Raw genomic sequence first — 20,282 nt, forward strand, 5'->3', positions numbered from 1 at the left:
AACCAGTAATTTTATTACCACCTTATTCTTTTTAAAGCTATACAATGCTACTTCACTTATCTACTTCAAAAAGGGTTTATTGAGAACTAGATATCGACACCACTATGTGAAGAACGTCGCATTAATTCATTTCTGTTTTAGGATTTTAACTTTTAGAACTTTCATTGAATACCGTACTTTACTGTTAACTAAACGTCACATTAATATCTGGATGGCATGATTTTTAATACTAGCTATATGACAGAGAAAGTATGATACATGCTTATTTTAGCTCGCTGTTGGTTGCAATCTATTGCAGCTGCAAGACTGCAAAAACTTGACTAAGAAGTTTTGTTGCACTTAAACATACACTAGATGATATTAATCAGGTGATGTATGATAAGAGGTTTATATGTATTTGGTGAGAGGTATGCGGACTTTAAAGTAGAAGTTGGATAGTTCGAAGTGTAAAGTGCAAATTCCAATAAACAATATTTCATTAATGTGTCCAGAATATTCACACTGGAGGTAAGGTTCCTGCATTTCTTTGAATGTACCTTATTGACAGACACTTGTTAACCTTATTAAATAAGTGGTTATCAAAAGCAAGCCTACATCTCTGGCCTCTAAATGAAAAGGTAATTTTTTACTCTGTATTCACCATATGTTTTTTAGCCAGAGTGATTTAGTAATTCAAATTTTACATATAGATTATTCTTTTTATTTCATTTTGTCTGATTACATCTTCTGACTCTTATGAAAATAATGGTTTCGTATAAACCTATGAACAGGTAATCTCTGTATCCTCCTCATTAACCAAACATGGTACTTTCTTTGAGGGTTAAATTTTCAGACGTCACTGTCACTGGAAACTGAAACAGAGAAATGATCTCTGTGAGCTGATTTTTGTTTTAAGTTAGCAAAATTTCAATGAGTGGTTTTACCCTCAGGAAAGGCACTCTCGAAAATGCAAGTGGGAGGTTATAGGTCAAAGTCATAGTGATGCTTACACATAATGATAATCAGAGTTATAAACTACTTACATATATTCTTATAACCTGTAAAATATGATGAATAAGTTGACAATGAAAATATGTAAAAGCTTGGTAGAAGGAAACAAAGTAAAGGGAAGACAGCTAACAACCTTGGATGGGAGGTGAGGGAATATGTTGTTGAGAGAACCATAAAGGTGTGATAAGGATGAAGCATGCTTAGAAGGTGTGTTCAGATATCGAAGCCTAGAGACTTTCCTGCCATAGTCATCCCTCCCATGGGGAGCACTACATGAGAGATATATAGATATTTTCTTCTTTCCTGTTTGTTTGCTCTTTCATTCATTAGCAAGTTAGTTCCAAGAACAAAGAAAAGGTCTCGTTTGCTTATTTCTATTTCCTAGCTGTCACATGTGATGCTTCAAAACCATAGACCCCTATCCACAACTAGGCACCATAGACCTTTCCGTGGTTTCCCTAAGCTGCTTCATATTCTCTGGTTCAGTCCACATGCAGCAAGTTGCCCCTTTTATGCCACATCACTCCAGTTCACTCTATAAGCCCTTCACACTCCTGGGTGTCAATGCTCCAAGCACTCATTTTTTTTTTTTTTTTTTTTGCTCCATCCTTCCATCACTAGTTTGGTCTCCCTTTCTTTTTTCTCTCCATATCTGACATCTATTTCTTTGACATAGATAGACAGATAGGTACTTGAATATGTTGTCATCATGAAAGTTCATCTTATTTCCAGATATTTCAATCATGGTAACACTACTTTTTATTAGTTTAAAAATCAAATCATGGGACAGAAAATTGTCTATCTAGAGAATCAACCAATCTCAAAATTGTGATTTCTTTTTTCATATTAAGCTGAAGGTTGTTAATTATTGTTTACAACCCACAGAGGACTGTAGGGTTAGCTCAAACACTCAAATAGAATGCTGCCTAGTAATATAATTCTCCAAGTTTACTCCCAACAACCATTAATATAAAAGTTATCTATGTACTGATTAATGGTTTTGATAATCTTTGATTTTGTATCTTGTAGGAAAGGTATATTGGTATTTTGATTAAAAGCTTTGGATAGTCCCTGAAAACACTTAAAAATGTTTGTTATGATATTATCCTTTGATTTTCATCTTACATTTGTAGTGTCTTACAAAACATTGTTTCCTTCTTAAAACAGACATTTCCATAGATATGTTGAGATTTCAGATTAACTGTCACTTTGGTCTTCAAATATTAATAATAGACCATTTCAGATATTGGAAACATATGGTGATGCAGTATATGGACCCTCTTACTGAAATTTTGGGGACTCATGATAGATGACCTGGTAACAGGAAGCTTTATAGAAATGTAGAACAGCGTTACAAATTAAAAATATGAAGCTTGAAGTTCAATCTCTCTCCTACACTTCAAAAACAGTGTGCATGAAATAGTGCTTACAGAGAACACAGACCTATGTTTGCAAGGAAAAGGACTGACTCAGGTTTATGGTTCTCTTTATACTCATTATCTAAATTTTCCAAATGTAGTGTGCTGGAGGACTAAGACAATGGGGAAGAACAAAGCTAAAGGAACCAACCCAAAGGGGAAGAATGAGCAGGTTTGTAGTTTTTCAATTTTTCTTGATCAGATTTGTTACTAAATTCTTATTTTAGTGTATAGATTACACTACTAATTTGATGCCATATGCTCAGTATTATACAATGCATACAAAGTATCAAGTGCTTGGATGCATAAATCCAGAATGAAGTTTCCAATATTCATGCCTGTTGGTCTCTGAAGAATCTTCATCTGATATCACTTCCACTAATTCATATTTTTGCTTCTTTAAGTTGGGTAGAACTGGAGGCTTTGATATCCTAAGGTTTCTCCAGGTAGATGCTGCAGTTTTACATGGTTTTACTTTATCCCAATGATAGCCTTTGGGGGGTGCTTAAAAAAGCTTTCATATCCTGCTTATTCAGGCAAAGGCAAAATATCCGTTTATTTGTTAACCATTTCACAGTAGCAGGCTGAAAATTTAGCATCACATCCCTGTGCAGGGTGGTTTTCAAAAGTTTTTAAATAAAATTTTCACATTTTCCCAACCATTGAATAGAGTACTTTCTCTTGATTACAGAAATATATATCTCATCAGAAAGCAGGTGTCCAAAAGCTACTAAGCAGGTAAAGAGCATGGGTGTCAATATTGTCAGATGCAGGAGTATACTGTTTTTTATCATCGGATGAATTTTTCTTGCTTTCATTGCACCAGTACTGTACTAAAGTATACATCATTGTTTGAGTTAAAACATCACAAACATCACAAACTGGGTTATGCCAGCAAAAAGTTACCCCGTGATTTAAATGTCACCTTTGGTGAGGAATTACACTACTGAGTTTAAAGTCATCTTTGGTGAGAAGTACCTTAGAAATACAGTCTTGTCATGGAACTTCTCACTCTAAAAGAAGTAGCACAGCCTTGGGCTGCAAGAGCTTTTAAAAACAGGACCTGGGTAACAGGGACTTTCATGGAAATTGGTCATGGGGTGATTATAAAAAAAAAATGTGGTTAAGTATTTTGGATGAACATTTGTTGTAGTTTATGGTAGAAATTTATACTTTAGGCAACATCTTTTATTGTGAGATACTGCCCCATATTAAAGGATTATAAATGACTGCTATATGGGAACAAACATGAGAATGTTAAAGGCCAATATTTGGCATAAAAATCAGGACAAAACATCTTACATTTGATTTTGAAATGCATGATTCATAGGTGTACCAGTTGCAGTGAATGTAAATTAGAGACCCTATATTTACTAGCCGTAGTGAATGGGTTAAACCAGGTGCAGAGACCTTGGTTCTCCTAACAGTCAGGTGGTAGGTTCCACCACTTGGAAATTGTCATGAAGAAAACTTCGACCTGTAAATCAGGCTCAAAAATAATCTAGTATATTTCACATATCCTTTGACACAGAAACATACACCCAGATACAAAGACAATCTAAGTAAAAATACTTACTGGTAGGGGACATGAAAGTTATAAGTGTCACTAAAAAGCATTATCCAAATATCTATATAAAGTGAGGCAAAACCGATGCTTGATGTAAGAAGGGGAAGCCAGAGTGTTTGTAAAGAAAGAGAATGAAGAGACTGATTTCCTTGTGCATGGAGCATTATAAACATTTGAAGATTCCCTGTGGACCATAATGCATCAAATGAGAAAAAGTAAAAAAGATGAGGTCAACCATCTGTTGAAAACTTGGTTTTCAGAGTCTCCATTAAACATCTGAACTTAACTACTGTTCATCCCTTTGTTACACAGTAATTTTAGAAAATTTATAAAAGAAGCACCAATACATTTAATTATGATTTTGCTTGATGTATAAGGGGAAACAACATAAAATAGAGTATTAAATAAGAAAGGTCAAATGTATTATGACTGAGATATTTTTTGAAAATGTACCTTCAGCCATTGTTTTTGTTTAGAATTGCAGTATATCCTGCTTTCAAAGTATAAGGAAATTAGAGAATATTGTCCTCATAGGATTATGTTACACAATTAACACAATTATTTCATCCTAAAGTTTCATTCATAATTTTAGGCAGTGGTGGAAGCCAGTGAAAACCAAGGAGCAGCAGGTCCCATTTCATGTGACAAATCTGGCAATGTTGTTTTAAGAATCTTAGCTAAACCAGGAGCCAAGGATAATGGATTTACTGGTAAGTGTATGATACATCCATAAAGTTATAACAGTTTTTTCAACTTCTTTAGTGCAAGGGACAATTGTTTGTTGTAAATGATAACCCAACTAATATGCAGTATTATTCAACTGATCGTATGTGCACTGACCAGAAATTAACTGTACTGCTTTAGAATAATTTTCACTCTTGGCAGATGTAAGTACTGAGGGTGTTGGAGTTCAGATTGCTGCACCACCCACAGATGGAGAAGCCAATGCAGAGCTAGTGAAGTTTTTGGCATCAACTTTTGGAGTACGCAAGAGTGATGTAAGCTTAACAAGGGTGAGTGGTACTATAATCATAAGAAAAGAAGTTAATCTTTCAAAATCGTAGTCCTATAATAGCAACCATCATGTAAATGACACACATGAATTATCATTCTCAGAGTTGTGTGTTGCTGTGGATTCATCTGTACTGCATCTTATTTTACATTATTAGATTTTGTAATGCATAGAGAAGGATGTTGTTTCATTTACATAACAACCAGTAAAAGAAGAGAGTACAGAGTAAACTTATCTAAAGTCATGACGTAATTGTATTAACTGAAGTATAACATGTTTCAGATTTTATTTTTATATTCTGTCTCTAAAGTACAAGATATATCCTTTCTGTTTTTAGCTCTCATGAATAGCGTGTGATACATAATTTTTTTCCCCCTCCATGAGGTACTGCTGTCCATGTTTCACACTGAAACTCTATATACCATATCCAGTTTATTATTCCTCAAGATATACTTTTCCTTATACAAAAGTCTGCTCTAAAGCAGTGTTTCTAATTTCTCTTTTTTCTGACTGTATTTCTTCTCCCTGTAACCTGTATCACATCTCATTATCTTAATGAAGGTAATTTCTCTATCTTTTATTTAACCTGTTATATAACTGTCGTTTTTCTTTCAGGGGTCAAGATCAAGGCAGAAGACAGTAACAGTGAGTGGCACAAATGTCTCTGATGTTGAGAAGAAATTGAAAAGCTGTGTTGTAAATAAGTAAATCATATCTCTTGTGGGAATTGTAGTTCATAAGTTGTGTAATAATTTCACTTGCACTGCAGGTGTCATATAAGCTATGACATTTTTCTCATACTAAATTTCACTTCTGAAGCTGAGAGCCTTTTGAGAAACTTCATCAATATTCAAATGGTAAATAAATCCTTCATACAGATTAACTATATATTTTTTCAACAGGTCATGCATGTTGAGAAATGAGTGTAAAATCTTTATGTACAACACAAATTTATTGATTTTTGCTGGCTAGACAAAATATTAGGTTGTTCCTTTGTATAAGCTTATATTCAGTCAGTATGACAAATATATCTGTTCAGAATTTACTTTATAACAATTGTATTGATTTTCATTATTACAAATAATTTCACCTGGATAAAATATCTATGAAATGCTCTACTTTGAAAATGACTGTAGTTTTGGGTTTGCTTTAAGTTGGAGATTCATTACAATACCCTTAATGAGAGATATTTCTAATGAGATACCCTATAATGTACCACTGATGATGGCTTGTTTATAAGATCTACAGGTGTTTTTTTATAATAAATGTTGTCTTTATGACATACACTTTCTATCCCGTCCATTATATTTGTCGTATTTCATTGTTAATAAGATATTTACATTCTGTGTCTCAGTCAGAAACAGGCTGTATGAGGATATTTTTTTTTCAATTCTATTGCATTTAAAATGGTCCCGTGATATAATTTTAAACTCTAGAGTTATATAGAAATATAAACTTAAGGAAGGAAAAGATATAGTAAAATATGTATGTGTGTGTGTCTGTGTGTGTGTGGCAGGAATGGATGAAGGCAGCATGTATGAATATGTACATGTGTATATATGTATATGTCTGTGTATGTATATGTCTGTGTATGTATATGTTGAAATGTATAGGTATGTATATGTGCGTGTGTGGGCGTTTATGTATATACATGTGTAAGTGGGTGGGTTGGGCGATTCTTTTGTCTGTTTCCTTGCGCTACCTCGCTAACGCGGGAGACAGCGACAAATTATAATATCATATATATATATATATATATATATATATATATATATATATAAAGATCCTCTCAAAACAATCCCATCTCAACATGCTGGGACTCAATTCAATGCAACAGCACTCCCCCCCCCCCTAGCCAAAACCTAAACCATTTCATAAGTAAAAAATAAAATGCTTACCTCTAGCTTAAACTTCAGTAACCTCTAGAGACTCACAGATCGGCCTAACCTCCCTCAGATTTAACACTGACAAAACATTTACACACTGAAATAACCTGACAGGAGCCACATACGGTTAACAGAGTACTTATAATTTTCTCAGTATCCCCTTCCTGTGAAAGGGTTTTGGTGTTACTCCAGGACCCCCTTAACAGTTACTCTTGCAGCTCCCAGGATACCATATTTTCAGTAGCTATCCTACTTTCAGTGTTAAGGGAGTTTCGGACTCCTTGGAGTGAGAATTTCTTCGACAAGATTGTACTCCCACACGTCAGCAGATAATTCACCCTCGTCAAAGTTAAGTTTTCAAGGTGACTTTTCACTTGGGGGAAAGAAGATAGAGTGGTACACACACACACTGTAGATAGGAGGTTCTACTTTCGGTATATTATACATGACAGGCAGCAAGTAGATCTGAGCAAATGAGGCACAGCTGAAACAAATAGAAAATGTAGTTTTCGGGACTTGGTATGTTTAGAAATATGCATGGACAGTCCTTAGAATTATTTTCGCCTACGAATAGAAAGGGGAAGCCAAAACATTTCGCGAGTCAAGATAAAGGGAAAATAATAAGACAACGGTATACTCAATTTAGGCATGAATAAGTTACATTAGGGAAAAGGTTATCATAAATAGAATGTTTTAGAATATGGAATGAGACAATGGTTTACCTATGCTTTAACATTTTCGGAACTAGTATTACGTTTTTCGAAACTGCCTTTGCATGGCTTGGTAGTTTGTATATATATATATATATATATATATATATATATATATATATATATATATATATATATATATATAAATATATATATATATATATATATATATATATATAAATATATATATATATATATATATATATATATATATATATATATATATATATATATATATATATATATATATATGAGTACCCTTGGTCTCTTTCTAAAGGCTCTTGCAGCCCAGTGGTGCGCTACTTCCTGTTGCAGGGAAATATAGATTATTTTGAAGGGAGACATTCTTTGATAATAATACTACTCCCAATGTTACAGCTTTGCTAAACTGACTTTTCACTTGCGATGTAACCTCTTGCAGGCGGAGCCCGGTAATATATATATATATATATATATATATATATATATATATATATATATATATATATATATATATATATACTTTTTTCATACTATTCACCATTTCCCCCGTTAGCAAGGTAGCGTTAAGAACAAAGGACTGAGACTTTAAGGGAATATCCTCACTTAGCCCCCTTCTCTGTTCCTTCTTTTGGAAAATCAAAAACGAGAGGGAATGATTTACGGCCCCCCCCGCTCCCTCCCCTTTTAGTCGCCTTCTACGACACGCAAGGTATACATGGGAAGTATTCTTTCTGGGAATATATATATATATATATATATATATATATATATATATATATATATATATATATATATATTATATATGCGAGAATCACCAGCAGAAAGAGAAAATATATACAGAGAGAGAGAGAGAGAGAGAGAGAGAGAGAGAGAGAGAGAGAGAGAGAGAGAATGCTGACGGGCTCCGCCTGTAAGAGGTTACTAAAGTGAAAAGTCGCTTTGGCGAGACTGCATCATTGAAGGTACAATCAAAAATAAAAAAAAATCACTTCTAAGGAGTTTACATTTTCCTGCTACTAGAAGTAGTGCACCTTGAAAGAGTTTTGAGCAACCATTTATTAAATGGAAATTGGTTTTAGGGTAATCTACATACCTCGCTAACGCGGGAAACGGTGATCAAGTGTGAAAAATAAATAAATAATTATCGATATTTTCATCAAGATTACATTGGTATTATGTGTGCACTTAAAGCACTGAAGTTATATCAACACGTTACCATAAACCAAAGGGGAGCTCAAGCAGCATGTTGGCAACGTGGAACGAGTTGCCGACGTGTGTGTTGGCTACTGCAGTCGGCGGGTGGCCGTGAGGCAGTAAGGGTGTCTATATTGCTCAGTCCTACGGCCTGGGTCACAGTGGTGAGCTCGAGAAGTTCAGGACTTCAGTGGTGCGATACCATTCGAGTAAAGAACTGCCATGTACTTTGCATCATCAGTGTGGTAATGACTTGATTCTGCCAAATGGCATAACTGCTGGTTATGTGTTGTTCACCGAGATTCATGTGTCAGCATTGAATGAAAAACTGCCAAGTTATCAAATTAATGTGAACTTTTTCTAAATATTTTAAACGTTATGTACTATGGCACTGTACTGAAGAACAACGGCAACAATGTCACAGAAATGAATCTTAGAGAAGTGTAACAAAAAGGGACGGACAGAGAATTAAACGGCAGAATAATTAATTTCCCAATCTGGTTGTGCCATCGTAAGGACGACAAAATGTTGGTTCAGCGATTCCTAGCCTGGGCCATCATCCTCCTGCAACTGCGTCAGGGTACGTCTAAGCTCAAACTTCTGAAAATCTCTAAACTAGAATAAACATTATATCTAAACATGTGTCTTTGTAGGAGTTAAAGAAACATACAGATAGCAACTAGTTAGGAAGAGTGTAGAGGAATAACTTATACTGAGGTCGTGTTGGGATATTGGATGTAAATTAAGTATTCGCAGGCCCTCAATACACGTACATTCCAGGAGATAAAGTGATAGAAGGTACTATGAAGAGAACTTTGCATTATTTGTTATAGTAATAATCACCGAAGCCTTGGTTAGTTATTGCACGGTTGACTAAATTCCCTGGGTGGAGACATATCATCTCAGTCAATAACTACTGAAAGAGCTCTAACCAGGACAGAGTTCAGTGAATATCCAAACGAATGCTGGTGGTCGAACTTATTTAGGATACTAACTCTGTAATATTGTTTACAGATGTATGAAAATTGCAGCATCTGAGGTAGGATGTATTCCTGTGCTTTCAATGGATGTATAGATGAGAGGCAGGTTAAATAACTGTTAGCAATTAAAGTTTATAGGCAGGCTTGGAAAAATAAACATTTGGGCAGGTGAAGCTATAACGAGGGATTTATGTGCGTACGTCGTTCGTTGGCTGAATGGTATCTTGTTTGGTGATATTGTATCCTGAGGATGATAGTTTGGTTAAAGCGAGTTTCAGGTTGATGCACTTATGGAAATATATGTTTAATGTAAAAGGTAGCTTTATGCATGGACTGGGAGTTATACACTGCTGTATGGAAGAGAAAGAATATATAAAGGTTGTGTTAGTGGAAAAAATACCTTCATAGACACGTGGAATCAAACTTTGGCTAATGACCCGATTTTTAGATTCTTTTTATTCAATCATATTCTTTAGAAAAATAAGGGAGTGGTCATTAGGGCATTAGATGATAGGTTGTGAGTTGCTGGTCAATTCTCTCTGATTAGTGAGACCAAGAGCATGTCAGGATGGGTGGTACGTCATTGGGGAAAAACTACATATCAATCATAAGATAATGACAGAGACCGATCGATCAGGGGAATAGAAGTAATGAAACTGATGTTGAAGGAAGGTCATGAACCTGATGATTAGTGACTTATTGTGTAGGAACCCGCATTGAGTAATCTGCTAAGCAAGAAGCTGCTTGGTAGATGAAGTCGGGGTTTTAAAAAATTATAATCCCAAGTCATGCGAGTGTATATTAAAAACCCGGTCTAAGAAAATTTCATTCTTAAAAAAGATTTTAAAAATCAGTTTAGGTAAAATAAAATTTAAAATAGCTGTTTAGTTTGACATGTACATTCACTTATCAACCTATATCTGTTCTTGTAAAACTTACAGTTACTGGGATCGGATATTTGTGAAATAGAAACTACAGCAGTTTCATAAAACTAAATAACTCCTGCTTAGATGGTGGAAAGTTTTGAAAAAACAGGTTTCATTAAGTCAGTACGTATGGTTAGACCGCATCTCTGTAGTTGCATGAAATGGATACATTTTCTGGCTGCAAGTTCTTAAGTTAACCATCTTGTTCCTCGACTGAAGGTTTGCAGAACAATCTTAGAGGCGGACTAGGGACAGGAAAAGAATATAGGTTAATAGTTAACAAAAGGTGGAGACAAATGAGACTTCGTTATTTATTTTTGCAGCATTCTCTTTATTCCAGAAACTATGCTCTATTTTTTACTAATTAGGGTAATTTGTAAGTAGAAGGGATAGATCGTTAGGCAATGCTACTGTATATTAACACAAGTATTTATGAATACTCTAATACCTGTCTTTATATCAACACAAGTATTTACGAATACACTAATAACGGTCTTGGGAAAGAGAAAGACAGGGAAAACGTGCGAGGCGAGAACAAACCGAAAACCATGCTACATTTTCTAGCCGTAAGATCTAATTATAAGGAATTAATGAGTGTGTGTGCGAAGCTTGTTCCCACTCCTGCTTGAGTTGAATGGTTAGCTATGACTGGCTTCGCGATGACTCAAGAGGGGCCCCTTGTTCTGGGGTATCCATGACAACACTACTCCCAGCCCTCCATGCTTCCCCCTCCCTGCTGGGCAAGGTGTAGCTTGAATTAGCCCAGTAGAATCGGCAGGGTTAGTCATCTGCAACCTATGCTGCGTTTCATGTGAAGTTCAAGGTAGACGAAACGAAATTTACGCGAAGCAAACTTTCATTGTACAAGAATTTCATCTTATAATCAACAATGCAGTTGTAAGAATTTATCCTGCACTAAGTTATTGTTATTTTCCCTCAAACACATACACGATATATATATATATATATATATATATATATATATATATATATATATATATATATAGAGAGAGAGAGAGAGAGAGAGAGAGAGAGAGAGAGAGAGAGAGAGAGAGAGAGTCTGGGTTTCTATCGGGAAAACCAGAGGTCTTACATAACACTAGCTGCGTCATTTCATGTAGTCATGCACTACATACCGCTGAAAGTATACTTTATTTCGTACCATCTCTGGAGTATTATTTTCAAGCGATAGTGGCAACGCTTGCACGTTGCACGTTATATGACTTTGTGGTCAAGCAACAAGGAACACTGATGACTGTTCCCTTGGATCCTGCCCTGAGCGAGCGAACCAAATGTTCGGTTATGTATAGAGCACGATGACATCTACGCTCATCAAACTGATCATGAAACACAACGCTTTTGTTCTGGTTGGTCGTACATGTCAGATTAACAACCCTTGAGCATGACGTTACGACCTCTTGAATACGATGGCATGGCCTTTGACCTGACACTTATGGATCAGATCACAAGCCAGACCACACCCACGCATCGTATCATTATGCCGAAGGGTCGTATCGTCATGCACCAGGGGTGAACGCAAAAGATGATCTCAGTAAGTGTTTACAGATACCAAAAGTATGTGGAAATATGGTGGTTCTGCTGTGGCTATATATGATCTCTTTGCAGGGCATTCCTTAGCCCTTTAGGGACCCTTAGCTGAAGGCTTATTATATAACGGTCGAACACTGGGACCCCCCTGAGTGGTCGGGACTCTACGCTCTGAGCGAAAAGAGTGTATAGGAACATTTTGAGAGAAAGGGTTCAAAAAGTCGATAAAAATGCATTTGACCAGTTTGGGATAGCGGTATGGTGTTAGTCGATCGCTCTCTCACATCTAGATTATGTATACAAAAAAAAGTCTTAATAATACAGGAATTACTTTACAGTTACCGCTGTTCAATGGAATCCAGATTACAAACCATGAAGCCATCAAATTCAACGAAGTCTTTAAATATAAATGAATCGACGAATCACTAATGTCTTTTGGATAACGGATGTTCTGTAAACCTAACTCTCCGGCATCGCCACGGTAACACAATGGCTAGGATGTGGGGTATCAGAGAATGGTTCCTTCAACTTTGTGTTAAACTGTTAATACTGTGGAGTATGCAAGATCGCAAGGGAAAATATTGTTTACGTGTATTATACTTTGCTGACACTGCTAAAAGTGTTTCCAGTCGTTCAGCAGATTTATATATATATATATATATATATATATATATATATATATATATATATATATATATATATATATATATATTATCCCTGGGGATAGGGGAGAAAGAATACTTCCCACGTATTCCCTGCGTGTCGTAGAAGGCGACTAAAAGGGAAGGGAGTGGGTGGCTGGAAATCCTCCCCTCTCATTTTTTTTTTTTTTTTTTTTTAATTTTCCAAAAGAAGGAACAGAGAAGGGGGCCAAGTGAGGATAATCCCTCAAAGGCCCAGTCCTCTGTTCTTAACGCTACCTCGCTAATGCGGGAAATGGCGAATAGTATGAAAGAAAGAAAAAGATATATATATATATATATATATATATATATATATATATATATATAGGAAGGCTGCTGGGTTGTGGCGACAGTACTGGTGTGTGTGTGTGTGTGAAGATTCTTCACTCCAGGGTGCTCCAGGGCAAAGGGACGTGACACCGTTCTGCATAGCTGTGAGTTAGAAGCTGAAAGCCAAGTCTACCTTCCGTGCACTGTGTGCTGTATTGTTAAACACTTGAGCAAAACGTTATGGTCAAAGACCAGGCCGTCATACCCAAAGGTTGCGTTCATATGGGTCTAACAACCGTTCTAAATGGGTTACTTTGTATATAAGAATCGTTTTTTTTTTTTAACAAAATGAGTTAGATGACAGTTCAGAGCAATCGCATTTCTTCACAGTTCCTCATATAGATTCTTCCATGAGTTTCGTAATAATCTCTTGGCAAGAGTGAATAGTGACACACTACTGTGTAGGAGGCCACGTTGCCACCTCACTAGGAAGAGGGTTAAAGGTTGGAACTGGGGGACCATTAAGTACCAGCAAGCTAACTGCTTTAAGAAATTCAAAGAAAAATCAAAAGGCAACCTACTAAAATGCCCTTTTCTTAAATAGATTTCTAAAGATATCGCTGATGGGTGATTCGCTGAAAAAAAGACAAAAATTTTGTATCCACGAATTTCTAAGTGTAAAAGGGGTTTATGTTGGAGTAACCTGAGGATAACTTCGTACCGTCCCCGGACTCTGTTATACGAGACGGCTTGTGTCATGTATCCAAACGACCCCCAACACTTCAGGCAAGAAGGAACTTCAGAAAATAGTAAACTGAAAGAGCCAAGCGATAAGTGCCAAGCTAGCACTGAAGGTGAAAAGGTGAAACGTCAGTATGAACAGCAGTGGTAAATTTAGTGCAGCGTATTATTCAACGATAGGTTTGATTTGGTACACTCAGGCAGCACAGGCAGCAGAGTTAAGCAATGAGATTCTTGTCTGACGCACCAGGCAGCGTGTGCAAGCAACGGTTGATTTCGTATGGTATAATAGCCAGTAGTCTGCGTGAAACGTTCGATCTGGTGTATCAGGCAGCCTGTTTGGAATCTTACTTTCGACTTGGTGCATCATGCAGCTACTTAATGAATGATAGTGTCGATATGGTGCTTCAGGAAGCCTAGAAATTATAGTTTCGGTTTGATGCATCATAGCAGCCTGGTCGAGAAGTAGTTTCGATTTGGTGCATCAGACAGCCTAGTCAGGAAACGTACTTTCGATTTGGTTCATCAGGTAGCTAGTAAAGAAATGAAAGTTTCGATTCGGTGTGTCAAGCAACCTTATGTAGCATGACAGATCTAATTTTATGCATCAGGCAGCCTCATACAGCAAATTCTACATCCTGTTTGTGCACCAACCAGATTAGAACAGAAAAGATAGGCTCCAGTTGGTGCACCAGGTGGGTTAGTAAACAAAAGATAGGATATACTTGGTGCACCAGGTGGGTTAGTACACAAAAGATAGGATATACTCGGTGCACTAGGTAGCCTACGTAGGTCAGCAGAGATAGCTTCTATTTGGTGCCTCAGGCAGCCTAGTCTGGCGACGCTCGGGCCGCCGCCGGCTTCCCCCAAGCAAACTCGTCTGTTTATCCGCCCCCAGAGCCGCTCTCTGGCTCCAGGGGCCGCTGCCCCACCTCCCACGAGTGATTTTTAGACCAGGAGCTGGGACCCTTTGGGTGGGTGGGTGGATCGACCAAGGTGGCTTGTTTAAATATAGAACAGCCTGTTACATGAGTTCTCTACTAGAATTCACGAAGAATTACCGGAATTCCCAAATACAGAGACAGAACTTAATATACGAAACGAACAGAGTAACATGATACATGAAGCAAGAGGGTATGGAGAGGGTGGGGCCAGCCTCAGACATCTTTCCCGAGCTCCTTGTTAGCTTGGGGCGGCGCTATTATAATATATATATATATATATATATATATATATATATATATATATATATATATATATATATATATATCGCCATTTCTCGCGGTAGCGAGGTAGCGTTAGGTACAGAGGACTGAGCCACTTGCAGGCGGAGTGCGGTAACACACACACACACACGTATTTTCTGCGTGTCGTAAGAGACGACTAAAAGGGGAGGAAGCCGGGAGCTGGAAATCCTCCCCACCAGTATTTGCTTTTCCAAAAAAAGGAAGAAAGAAGGGGGTCAAGTGAGAACTTTCCCTCTTAAGGCTCAGTCCTCTGTTCTTAACGATACCTTGCTAACGCGGGAAATGGCGAATATGTATGAAATATATATATATATATATATATATATATATATATATATATATATATATATATATATATATATATATATATATATATATATATATATACACGTGGACATATGGAGAGAATTAGCGAGGAAAAGTTGACAAAGAGGATATATGTCAGAAGTGGAGAGAACAAGGAAAACCGTAGACCAAATTAGAGATGGAAGGATGGTGTGAAAAAGATTTTGAGCGATCGGGGATTGAACATACAGGAGGGTGAAAGGCATGCACGGGATAAAGTGAATTGGAACAATGTGTTATATAGGGGTCGACGTGCTTAACTGTTAACTGACTGAGCTAGGGCATGTGAAGAGTTTGGGATAAACCATGAAAAGGTCTGTGGGTCCTGGTCGTGGATAGAGAGCTGCGATTCGGTGCATTACACATGACAGCTAGAGAATGGACGTTAGCGGATGCAGCCTTTCTCCGTTTGTTCATAGCGCTACCTCGCTAACACGGGAAACTGAAATCTTCCCCTCCTGTTTTACTTTTCCAAAAGAAGAAACGCAGAATGGGGCCAAGTGAGGATTTTTTCCCCTAAGGCTCACTCGTCTTATCTTAACGCTACCTCGCTCACGCGGAAAATGGCGTATATATATATAATATATATATATATATATATATATATATATATATATATATATATATATATATATATATATATATATAATTTTTCATATATCTGTGTGTGTGTGTGTGTGTGTGTGTGTGTAAGGGAAAGTAAGTCCAAGAAGTGTAGCGTGAAGTCAGTGTGATAGATGGTTTTCCTGTGAAGGCTGTTGCTGTAACCGTTGACAGCAGAATAAACGGGAAGTTATTCTACAGCCCATGTGCGTGAACTCTAGTGAAAGTAAGCAGGGCAGAGAGAGAGAGAGAGAGAGAGAGAGAGAGAGAGAGAGAGAGAGAGAGAGAGAGAGAGAGAGAGATCCTGGCCAACCCCATACATCAGCGGTACCGCAAGAGTTCGATACTCTGGTGTGGGGAAAACAAAAAGAAAAGTATTACTCGAATCTTCCCACAAAGGAGGCCTAAAAATACCCCTGAAACCGTCAGAGCGGGAGTCGTTCTCTGATTAGGTGTTGCACCACACAAGGTCACTCACACCACGGCCAAGAAAGCCAAGATTATTCTAGAAATACCCAGCCACAACAGAGATTGGCATCTCTTACGCTACATCAAAGAATATCGGAAGAGGAGCCATGGGCCGAAGGAAGACCATGAGTTTAGACGAGGTGAGGAGCAGGGGACTGGGCTGGGCTGGTAGTAACCAGGCATGTGACCAGTAGGGGTGGGCGGGGGAGGGGGGTTCTGTGACTGTCGGATATTTATGGTGTTGGGAGTGGCATTTCTGTTGCCAGACTCGGCTGCTGTTCTGGCTACACTCCTTCTGCAGTAGCCAAGACAAGCTCCTGTTGTTGCTAATGTGGATGTGCTCAAGTCTTGCTTGAGATTCAGATTGCCTCCCTAAGGCCAGGATGCCTTTTGCTGTTGACAGAATTTTCACTTACTCCATCCACATTGTTCGTACTGCTGTCTGGAGAGTTTTTGCTGCGTCTACTACAGTGCTACAGCCGTGTGTACAGTATTCATGCCAGGTCAAGTATGTTGTTACAGAGTCTAAAACGCTTCTGCAGCGTCAGGAGTACCTCTGCCAGAGCTAGAGTGTCTTTCATTTATCGGTTTCTTTATAAATGTTCAGTGTTTTCTCTGCGTTGTGTTTTCTGTTGCGTTTACACAGCTGCAGTGCACACATTCACTGTGTTGTAGGAGAGTGCTTCTGCTGTGTCTGAGGTCAGTCTGTCGCGGCGGGAATGCTCCTGCGACTATCAAGAACTTCCATTGTGCCATGAACGCTCCTCCTGCGCCCTCGTTGCTGCTGCCTACAAGGTGCAGTCTTGTACGGGGAATTCCTTCCTTAGTTCGGAGCGGTTCTGTTGCATCCTGAGAGGTTCTGACGCTGCTGATCCTGAACACTTGTAGTAGGTTATCTTCCATGCGGAGAGCAGCTGCTGCTGATCCTGAACATCTGCAGTGGGTTATGAGGTACATGTGAGGCGGGAGGGGTGAAGTCCAATGGTTGCAGCACTGCTCGAGACCTGGCCAACATCACCACCAGGGGTCGGAGTCCTCATAACGATACCTTACATCTCGCCTACATCCGTTCCCAGTCTCACCACAGATACTGATGACTAATATTGATCATCTGGAGGGAGAGTTGCTATACTGAAGATCCCCCTCCCCCCCCTACCCCCAGTATTTATGATAAATATCATTAAAAGATTCACACGTTTGATATCAGGATTGGCTAAACTTAAGGAGTTTGAACGGAACGGTACGACCCTTGTGTATGATGGCGTGGCCTTTGAACGGAACAGTGCGATCCTTGTGTATGTATGATGGCGTGGCCTTTGAACGATATAGTACCACCCTTGTGTATGATGGCGTGGTCTTTGTTTCAACGGAACGCTACAACTATTGTGTATGATGGCGTGGCCTTTGACCTGACCCTTAGGTTCATGCTAATATACATCAAGGTCGTACCTTCATAATCATCGGTCGTAACGTTGTGCTCGAATCGTATCGTCATCATGCTCAAGGGTCGTACCGTCATGTTTAAGGGTCGCACTCTCGTGCATCAACCGTAAGTCGGAAGTGTTGGCTATTGGTTCACCGTACTAGGCTGCTGCAGTGTAGTTATATCACCGTACTAGGCTGTGCAGTGCAGTTATATTACCGTACTAGGCTTCTGCAGTACATTTATAGTCATTCTAAGTAAGGGGATCCCTCAGAGCAAACAGTTTTATTGAATATCTCCATTTGATGATTCAAGTTAACTAGTTTTCCCCATACGTCGCATGTTTGATAATTGGAATTTTCTCCACATTAGCCATGACGAGAACTTACGGGCTGTTCAGTATTTCAAGGGCTAAAACTTAATTCAAGGACGTGTTTATACATAAGGTTTATATATATATATATATATATATATATATATATATATATATATATATATATATATATATATATATATTGGAGGCTCCGTTACATACAGAAGTCCATATCAAGACCGGGTGCTAATTGAATATGAAAGGGGCTAGAGAATGGGAGAAATAAGATGAAAATTTGGTTGGGAATTTTGGAGGAAGTGGTAAATCATCCTTTTAACTAAAGCCAGATCAAAGTAGTTAGGAACGACATGACGATGGTTGAGAGTACTAAAGCTTCCCGGTGTTGAAAAAGAAAAGGACATCACAACGGCCCATCCTTGAGTTACCAATGACCACAAGACAGTAATCATGTGACACAGTGGCTTGCCGAGTATTTCGCGGTCTAGCTGCTGGCGAGGGCACACAAGCAACCAGGCATCAGGAGCAAAAACTACAATGATATATAAAGAAGAGAAAAAGGAAATCAACAGTGTAGCGTAGGGCAACTATGGGCTCGGTTAACATAAAAGAAAATGAGCTGCGTGGTCGGGCAGGGAGAGCTAATGTCCAAGACTACTTTGGACTCAACTAAGTCCAGTAAATACGTAACACTAGAACCTTACAAGATGTAAGAGCAGGTCTCCATACAAGGACAGATCATTCCTTTGTATAAATGGAACTACTGTTCAGAAGAAAAGAATTTATGGCACATGAACAGAACTGTCAGTTGTTTTTAGAGCCACACTTAGCTATCTAAGTAATGTGGGGTTTCCAAGTCAGATATTGCAGTAATACAAAGTATGTTTTTCGTAATGATTAGTGAAATTAAAATCGGATCCATCAAAAAACATGAGACACTTGAGAGGGGCTCTAGAGAAGGGGATGGGCAGAAAACTGGGTTTTACAGGTATTAAACTTTACCAGGCTGCTTCATTCAAATTCGGATATTCTGTCCGAGTTTACAGAAATTTTGCCAAGACGCAAATCGAGCGAGAGATGATGGAGCGGAAAAGTAGAAAATGATAGAGAAGTTGATCCATCAACCAAAATTACGAAGACAGACTAGCCTGAATGGAAGTTAACCGTGTAGGAATAAAATGAAAGAGGAAAGCCAAAAGTGGGAAACCTAGATATGAGACCTCCGAACCCATACCCCTTCAAAAGTTTCAGATATACCACGGCTACAACATAGGATTCTCCAAAACATCTCACAGATGATGACCAGATATAAGTCATATAGAAAAGAAAAAGATATTGGGTAACCCACGATTTCTCCTCAGAGGCTCTTGCAGCCCAAGGCTACGTTGCTACTTCCAGTAGTAGAGAATGTCAACCTTGGAGAGAGAAATTCTTTGAAGAGATTGTACTCTTTGTGATAAATCCCCGCCAAAGATGATTTCACTCGTTGTGTAACCTCATATATATACATATATATATATATATATATATATATATATATATATATATATATATATATATATATATATATATATGAGGTACATATAAGCTGCAATAGCAAACTTTCCATGGCGATTCTTTTGTGAGAAAGTGATATTCATTCATGTATGCAACCTGAATGACTAATGTCTGGATGTGTGTTATGTGCGTTGTACCGCGTGTCACCTGATCAGTGGGCCAGAAACCGTATCTTATAAGCCATCAAAACCTTTATATATATATATATATATATATATATATATATATATATATATATATATATATATATATATATATATATGTGATGCATGCTAATTAGTAGGTTTAGTATATCTCGACTGTTAAATGCTCATTCAGTCATAATTGTAATATATATGATATACATATATTACTAAATATAAAAAAGTGATCTTAAAATATATTCCTTGATATTGAAGAGG

The 20,282-nt window shown here is 37.8% G+C and overlaps 2 protein-coding genes across 8 annotated transcripts in view; both read left to right on the forward strand.

The window, feature by feature from the left end:
- The first annotated feature begins 63 nt into the window (after positions 1–63).
- LOC139762403 (UPF0235 protein C15orf40 homolog) lies at positions 64–6,267 on the forward strand. Of its 6 annotated transcripts, none has more exons than XM_071687247.1 (5): positions 64–368; positions 2,234–2,580; positions 4,568–4,685; positions 4,861–4,988; positions 5,603–6,267. In XM_071687247.1, the coding sequence occupies exons 2-5, from the start codon at positions 2,530–2,532 to the stop codon at positions 5,693–5,695; spliced, it is 390 nt and encodes a 129-aa protein (XP_071543348.1). In that variant the 5' UTR covers positions 64–368; positions 2,234–2,529; the 3' UTR covers positions 5,696–6,267. The 6 variants fall into 6 exon arrangements, with proteins under 6 accessions (XP_071543348.1, XP_071543352.1, XP_071543351.1 ...); XM_071687251.1 differs by having other exon boundaries at positions 2,510–2,580; XM_071687250.1 differs by lacking the exon at positions 64–368 and adding an exon at positions 376–507.
- A 2,592-nt stretch (positions 6,268–8,859) lies between these two features.
- The window catches only part of LOC139762404 (uncharacterized), an 84,251-nt gene continuing 72,828 nt past the window's right edge, over positions 8,860–20,282 (forward strand). For both annotated transcript variants that reach the window (XM_071687254.1, XM_071687255.1), the window contains exon 1: positions 8,860–9,339. In XM_071687254.1, the coding sequence (XP_071543355.1) occupies positions 9,285–9,339 (55 nt within the window). In that variant the 5' untranslated portion in view covers positions 8,860–9,284. The remainder of the gene's footprint in view (positions 9,340–20,282) is intronic.

This window comes from Panulirus ornatus, chromosome 43 (genome assembly GCF_036320965.1).
Source record: "Panulirus ornatus isolate Po-2019 chromosome 43, ASM3632096v1, whole genome shotgun sequence".
NCBI classification, from domain to species: Eukaryota; Metazoa; Arthropoda; class Malacostraca; order Decapoda; family Palinuridae; genus Panulirus; species Panulirus ornatus.